Raw genomic sequence first — 8,038 nt, forward strand, 5'->3', positions numbered from 1 at the left:
TGTTGACAACATTATTCTACTTGATTAAAAAAAAAAGCCTATATAAAGCAGCAGTAGGGAGGGCTGGGCCCTCCCAGCCAATATGTAACAAACCTTCCTCGCTGCAGCTGGCGTGAAGCTAGTAGCTGCAGGCCCTTTGGGTGATTCCGCACGTGAAAGGAAGTAAGATGATGTCCTGGCTCTTCTGAATTATACAGGAGGCAGGTGGAGACAGTGATTTGCATGTGTGGCTCCATTAACCACGCTCATGGCTCAACAGATATCAAATTCGTTCTGATTATCTGCTCTGAATTCCTGAAACAGGAGTGAGTAAGGAGGCAGTAAGTAGAAGGGCTCAGAGTATTCATGACGGACTACCCTCTTCTGGGTTTCTTCTCCACGTGCCTCTTCCTCTAGAGCAGCACCGTCCAATAATGTAAGCTGCACATGCAATTCTATACTTGGTAGTAGCCACAATTCAAATGTAAAAAATCCATTTTGATAATGGATTTTATTAATCTGGTATATCCAAAATATTATCATTTCCACATGTAATCAGTGTAAAAATTGTTCTGAATATTTTTGAAGAATTAATTTATTAATTTTAGTGGTTGAAGAACTTTACATTTTCTCTTTCATCCACTTCCTTTGCACCTACACTGCCTAATTCAGATCCTGATCATCTCCCACCTAGATGCTTCCGACTGCTTCCTGTCTGGTTTCCCTCATCTCCCCAGTGCATTCTAGGCACCATAACCAGTTCTTAAACACCTTCACTGGATCACATTCCCTACAAAAACCCAAAGGCATTACCTCCCATTGCCTCTCAGAAGTGTGGGCTAGTTTACATACCAGGCAGGACTGTGTCTTTTGTATGTGGTCCCCGCATGGAATGCTAGCTCGGCCCCCACCTCCTTAAGGAAATCCCACCCTGTCCTTTAAGGTTCGGTACAGTCACTACATTGTGAAGCCTTTCCCGTAGCACTCGGCTTATGTTTCATTGTTGCCACTTACAATTAATTGTATGTCTTGGTTTTTGTGGTTTTGGGGTTATTGCCTCTCTCCACTCTGGATAATAGGCACTTTCCTATCATCCTCCAAGGCCTCACAGACAGTGGACATTATGTAATTTTGGTGAAATTGAAGGATACAAAATTTAGCCACATTCAGAAAATGTTTATAACCAGCTAACTTGTTTTTTTTCCTAGCTCACGATAGTAAAGCAGCGAGAACAGCCAGAAATGGTTTTCCGACAGTTCCTGGTAGAAGACAAAGGACTTTATGGAGGATCATCCTATGTGGATTTCCTTTGCTGTGTTCACAAGGAGATCTGTCAGCTGCTTAATTGATTGAAACTTCTCTATTGTTAATACTGCATTTCTAAGGAGATAATCTCCTTCTTGGTGCCTAATTCTCCTGACAATAACAGGCTAGTTTTGATTTCTTACTCATTTTCAGAATAGCTTTCCAAGACGGCATTTAGAACTACAGCTTTGGTGCTCAGGTATAAAGCCAATGAAGGTACAATTGTACCTTAAAGGGAACAGTCTATTTCTGATTGCACAATTTTTACCTGTTAAAACTGATGCAGTTTGCATTTCTTGAAAGGCATAGTTTACAGAACTGTAAACATTCTCAATTTTCTTTCTTTGTGCTAGACATATAAATTATTTTTCAAAATGTATAGATTTGGAGTAAAAAGTTTTGGTTCCTCTCCCATTTGCAGTGAGGAAAAAAACAACTTAATTTTTACATTATGCTTAATTTTTTTAAAACCATGTAACCCCATTGAACACATTTTTCAACTTAAAGTTTGCATAGCAGACTTTTAAATAACCTTGGAATCTATTTGGTAGAACAATTTGTGTTCTATATTTTTTTCATAATTATATGTTATGTATGTTAAAACTATTTTCCAGTTGTCATTTTATCTGTAAAACTGTCTTTATCAATATTCTTAATGGTTCCCTGTACAATTTTGATGGTTTCTACCTGTATATAATGGATCTTAACCAGGTCAATAAATCACTTCATATGCTCTTACTCAGCAGACAGAATTCATTATTTAGGTATTTTGAGATTTTAAAAAGAAATAAGGGTAGTAGTTAAAGCGTCTTGGAAAACATTGTTTGGATGGATCACTAAAAACTAAATATTTTGGGGGGGAGTTGAGGAGAATTAGGTAAATAAATAAATATAAGCAATGTCAGAGACAGTGTACTTGAGAAAGGCAATTTAAAAGTTCTCCAATATGTGGGGCTTCCCTGGTGGCCGAGTGGTTAAGAACCCATCTGCCAATGCAGGGGACACGGGTTCGAGCCTTGGTCTGGGAAGATCCCACATGCCACGGAGCAGCTATGCCCGTGCACCACAACTACTGAGCCTGCACTCTACAGCCCACGTGCCACAACTACTGAGCCCGCAAGCCACAACTACTGAAGCCCGTACGCCTAGAGCCCGTGCTCTGCAACAAGAGAAGCCACCGCAATGAGAAGCCCACACACTACACTGAAGAGTAGCCCCCACTCACCACAACTACAGAAAAACCCACGCGCAGCAACGAAGACCCAATGCAGCCAAAAATAAAAATAAATTTATTAAAAAAAAAAAGAAATGTAGGTTTGTCAACATGAACGTTCAGTGGGATGAGTCCTTTTTTACAAGGACTGCCTGCCTGTCAAGTAAGTATAGCAATGATCCCACTCCACTCTGAGGTGAGTGTTCAGTTCTAGGCACCATACAATGTGTGAAACAGAAGCCCAGACCACATTCCTTAATTCACTTGAAGACAGTCTAATGAATCAGATCAGCCAAGATGGCAGAGTAGAAAGATCCTGAACTCACCACCTCTCACATGCACAACAAAAACACTATTTGCAGAACAACCATTGATGCAAAAACACAGAACCTACCAGGAAAGATATACAACTAAAGATAAAAAGGAACCACAGGGAGATGGGTAGGAGGGGCGGAGTCATGATACAAACAAGTCTCATAACTCCAGGTGGGCAACCCACAAATCGGAGAATAATTACAATTGCAGAGTTTCTCCCAAAGGAGTGAGAGGTCTGAGCCTCATGTCGGGCTCCCCAGCCCAGGAGTCCTGGACTGGGAAGATGAGCCCCCAGAGCATTTGATTTTGAAGGCCAGTGGGGCTTACTTTCAGGAGTCCCAGAGGGCTGAGGAAATAGTAACTCCACTTTCTAAGAGTGCACACAAAACCTCACCTGCTCCGGGACCCAGGGCAGAAGCAGTAATTTGATAGGAGCCTGGGTTAGGCCTACTTGCTGATCTTGAAAAGTCTCCCAGAGAGTCAGGAGGCATCTGCAGCTCCCCTGGAGACACAGACACTGGTGGCAGTCATTTTGGGGAGCTTGTTCTACCAGGTGGACACTGGTGCTGGCAAGTGCCATTTTGGAACCATCCCTCTAGCTTATCAGCCTCAGGACCCAGCCCTGCCCCACTCAACAGCCTGTGGGTGCCAGTGCTGGGATGCCTCAGGTCAAGTAACTAACTGCATGGGAACACAGGCCCACCCACAGGGAGACAGGCTGATTGAAGACCCTCTGTGCAAAGCCCTGCCACCACAGGGCTCAGGGCCCAGCCCTACACAGCAGACCACAGGCAATAGCCCTGGGACAGCCCAGGGCTCTCCAGCCAGAGACCCCAGGACCCAGCCCTATCCACCAGAGGGCAGACACCAGCCAAAAGAAAACCGCAGCTCTACATACCTGGCCCACCCACTACCAAGCTAACAGAAGCTTCAGGATCCCCCAGACCCCACACCCAACTGTGTCAGGAACCAGCCCCAACCCCCAGCCATCTGACACCAGCTCTGGGACACCTGGGCCCTGCATCCAGACTCCAGGACCTGTTTCTGCCCTCCAGTAGGCCAGCACTAGCCCCAGGAGCTGGCTTTACCGACCAGTGGGTGGGCAAATGTGCACGGGGTCTCCTGGACCCTGACTCCACCCACCAGTGAGCCAGCATTAGCCACAGGGCCCCTGGGGTTCTGCAGTCAGTCACCTTGTGACCCAGGCCTGGGCTAGGAAAAGGTAAAACAATTGAAATTTCTTTCTCAGACTCATCAAGAAAAAAGAGGGCCCAAATCAATAAAATCAAACACAAAATTAGTTACAACCAACACCACAGAAATACATAGGATCATAAGAGATTACTAAGGACAACTATATGCCAATACAATGGACAACTTAGAAGAAATGGACAAATTCCTAAAAAAGTACAGTCTCCCACGGCTGAACTAGGAAGAAACAGAAAACATGAACAGACCAATTACCAGTAATGAAATTGAATCAGTAATATTAAAAAAAAAAAACAACTCCTAACAAAGAAAAGTTCAGGACCAAATGACTTCTCAGGTGAATTCTACCAAAGGTTCAGATAAGAGTTAACGCCTATCCTTCTAAAACTATTCCAAAAAGTTGCAGAGGAAGGAACACTTCCAAACTTACTCTATGAGGCCAGCATCACCCTGATACCAAAACCAGATGAAAATATCAAAAAAAGGAAATTACAGGCCAATGTCACTGATGAACATAGATGCAAAAATCCTCAACAAAATATTGGCAAACCAAATCCAACAATAAATTAAAAGGATAATATACCATGATCAAGTGGGATTTATTCCAAGGATACAAAGATTTTTCAATATCCACAAATCAATCAGTGTGATACTCCACATTAACAAACTGAAGAATAAAAACCACGTGATCATCTCAACAGATGCAGAAAAAGCTTTAGACGAAATTCAACATCCATTTATGATAAAAACTCTCCAGAAAGTGGGCAAAGAGGGAACATACCTCAACAAAATAAAAGCCATATATGACAAGCTCGCAGCTAACATCATACTCACGATGAAAAGCTGAAAGCATTTCCTCTAATATCAGGAACTCTTGTGTGCCCACTCTTACCACTTTCATTCAACAGTGCTGGAAGTCATAGCCACATCAATCAGACAAGAAAAAGAAATAAAAGAAATCCAAATTGGAAAGGAAGCAGTAAAACTGTCACTGTTTGCAGATATCACACTATAGGAAGAAAATCCTAAAGATGTCACAAAAAAACTACTAGAGCTCATCAATGAATTCAGTAAAGTTGGAGGGTACAAAATTAATACAGAGAAATCTGTTGCATTTCTATATACTAATAACAAACAGAGAAATTAAGGAAATAATACCATTTACAATTGCATCAAAAAGAATAAAATACCTAGGAATAAACCTACCTAAGACATGTACTTGGAAATCTATAAGACACTGACGAAAGAAATTAAGGACAACACAAACAGATGGAAAGATATACTGTGTTCATGGGTTGGAAGAATTAATATTGTTAAAATGACTATACTACCTGGGGCAATCTACAGGTTCAGTGCAATCCCTATCAAAATACCAAGGGCATTTTTCACAGAAGTAGAGCAAATAATTTTAAAATTTGTATGGAAACACAAAAGACTCCAAAGAGCCCAAACAATCTTGAGAAAGAAGAAAAGAACTGGAGGAATTATGGTCCCTTACTTCAGACTATACTACAAAGCTACAGCAGTCAAAACAGTACAGTACTGGCACAAAAACAGACACATAGCAATGGAACAAAGCAGCCCAGAAATAAACCCACACACTTATGCAATTAATCTATGACAAAGTAGGCAAAAATATACAATGAGGAAAAGACGATCTTTTCAATAATGCTGAGAAAACAAGACAGCTACATGTAAAAGAATGAAATGAGAACATTCTTTAACACCATATACAAAAATAAACTCAAAATGTATTACACAGCTAAATGTAAGACCAGAAACCATAAATCTCCTAGAAGAAAACATACGCAGAATGCTTTTTGACATAAATTGTAGCAATACATTTTTGTATCTGTCTCCTGAAGTAAAGGAAATAAAAGCAAAAACACAAATGGGACCTAATTAAATTTAAAAGCTTTTGCACAGCAAAGGAAACCATAAACAAAACGAAAAGACAACTACTGAACGGCAGAAAATATTTGCAAATGATATAACCGATAAGGGATTAACATACAAAATGTATAAACAGCTCATACAACATCAAAAAAACAAACAACCCAGGACTTCCCTGGTGGTACAGTGGTTACAAATCCACCTGCCAATGCAGAAGACACAGGTTCAATCCCTGGTCTGGGAAGATCCCACACACCGTGGAGCAACTAAGCCCATGCGCCACAACTACTGAGCCTGCACTCTAGAGCCCGCAAGCCACAACTACTGAGCCCGAGTGTCACAACTACTGAAGCCCACGTGCCTAGAGCCTGTGCTCCACAACAAGCCAGCACAATGAGAAGCCTGCACACCTCAACAAAGAGTAGCCCCCACTCGCCACAACTAGAGAAAGCCTCTGCACAGCAACAAAGACCCAATGTAACCAAAAATAAATAAATAAATTTTTAAAAAAAACTAAAAAAATGGGAAGAAGACCTGAATAGACATTTTTCCAAGACATACAGATGGCCAACAGGCACATGAAAAGACGCTCAACATCATTAATCGTCAGAGAAATGCAAATCAAAACCACAATGAGATATCACACCTGTTAGAGTGGCTAGCCTCATAAACAAGACAAAAAAACAACCCTCAGAATGGGAGAAAATATTTGCCAATGAAACAACAGACAAAGGATTAATCTCCAAAATATACAAACAGCTCATGCAGCTCAATATCAATAAAACAAACAATCCAGTTAAAAAGTGGGTGGAAGACCTAAATAGACATTTCACCAAGGAAGATATACAGATGGCCAAAGACACATGAAAAGGTGCTCAACATCACTATTAGAGAAATGCAAATCAAAACTACAATGAGGTATCACCTCACACCAGTCAGAATAGCCATTATCAAAAAATCTACAAATAGTAAATACTGGAGAGAGGGTGTGGAGAAAAGGGAACCCTCTTGCACTGTTGGTGGGAATGTAAATTGATACAGCCACTATGGAGAACAGTATGGAGATTCCTTAAAAAAATAAAAATAGAGCTACCATACGACCCAGTAATCCCACTACCGGGCGTATACCCTGAAAAAACCATAATTCAAAAAGAGTCATGTACCACAATGTTCATTGAAGCACTATTTATAATAGCCAGGACATGGAAGCAACCTAAGTGTCCATCAACAGATGAATGCATAAAGAAGGTGTGACACATATATACAGTGGAATATTAGCCATAAAAAGGAACGAAATTGAGTTATTTGTAGTGAGGTGGATGGACCTAGAGTCTGTCATACAGAGTGAAGTAAGTCAGAGAAAAACAAATACCATGTGCTAACACATATATATGGAATTAAAAAAAAAATGGTACTGATGAGCCTAGTTGCCGGGCAGGAATAAAGAGGCAGACATAGAGAATGGACTTGAGGACGTGGGGTGGGAGGGGGAAGCTTGGGCGAAGTGAGAGTAGCATCGACATATATACACTACCAAATGTAAAACAGTTAGGTGGTGGGAAGCAGCAGCATAGCATAGGGAGATCGGCTCGGTGCTTTGTGATGACCTAGAGGGGTGGGATAGGGAGGATGGGAGGGAGGCTCAAGAGGGAGGGGATATGGGGACATATGTATGCATATGTCTGATTTGCTTTGTTGTGCAACAGAAAATAGCACAGTATTGTGAAGCAATTATACTCCAATAAAGATTTTAAAAAAAAAAGAATGGCTAGCATCGAAAAGGGCACAACAAATGTTGACGAGGATGTGAAGAAAAGGGAACCCTTGTACACTGCTGGTGGGAATGTACATTGGTGCAGCCAATGTGGAAAACTAAAACTAAAAATAGAACTACCATATGACCCAGCAATTCCACTCCTGGGTACATATCTGGAAAAAACAAAAACACTAAGTTGAAAAGATACATGCACCCCAATGTACACAGCAGCATTATTTACAACAGCCAAGATAAGGAAGCAACCTAAGTGTCCATCAACAGATGAATAGGTAAAGATGTGGAATACATATACGATGAAATACTACTCAGCAATAAAAAGAAAACGAAATTTTGCCATTTGCAACAAC

At 41.1% G+C, this 8,038-nt stretch overlaps 1 protein-coding gene across 4 annotated transcripts in view; it reads left to right on the top strand.

The window, feature by feature from the left end:
* The window catches only part of SEC24D (SEC24 homolog D, COPII coat complex component), a 111,930-nt gene extending 109,908 nt beyond the window's left edge, over positions 1 to 2,022 (top strand). For all 4 annotated transcript variants that reach the window (XM_019927865.3, XM_019927867.3, XM_019927868.3 and 1 more), the window contains one exon: positions 1,188 to 2,022. In XM_019927865.3, the coding sequence (XP_019783424.2) occupies positions 1,188 to 1,328 (141 nt within the window). In that variant the 3' untranslated portion in view covers positions 1,329 to 2,022. The remainder of the gene's footprint in view (positions 1 to 1,187) is intronic.
* The last annotated feature ends 6,016 nt before the right edge of the window (positions 2,023 to 8,038 follow it).

This window comes from Tursiops truncatus, chromosome 5, assembly GCF_011762595.2.
Source record: "Tursiops truncatus isolate mTurTru1 chromosome 5, mTurTru1.mat.Y, whole genome shotgun sequence".
Taxonomy (NCBI): Eukaryota; Metazoa; Chordata; class Mammalia; order Artiodactyla; family Delphinidae; genus Tursiops; species Tursiops truncatus.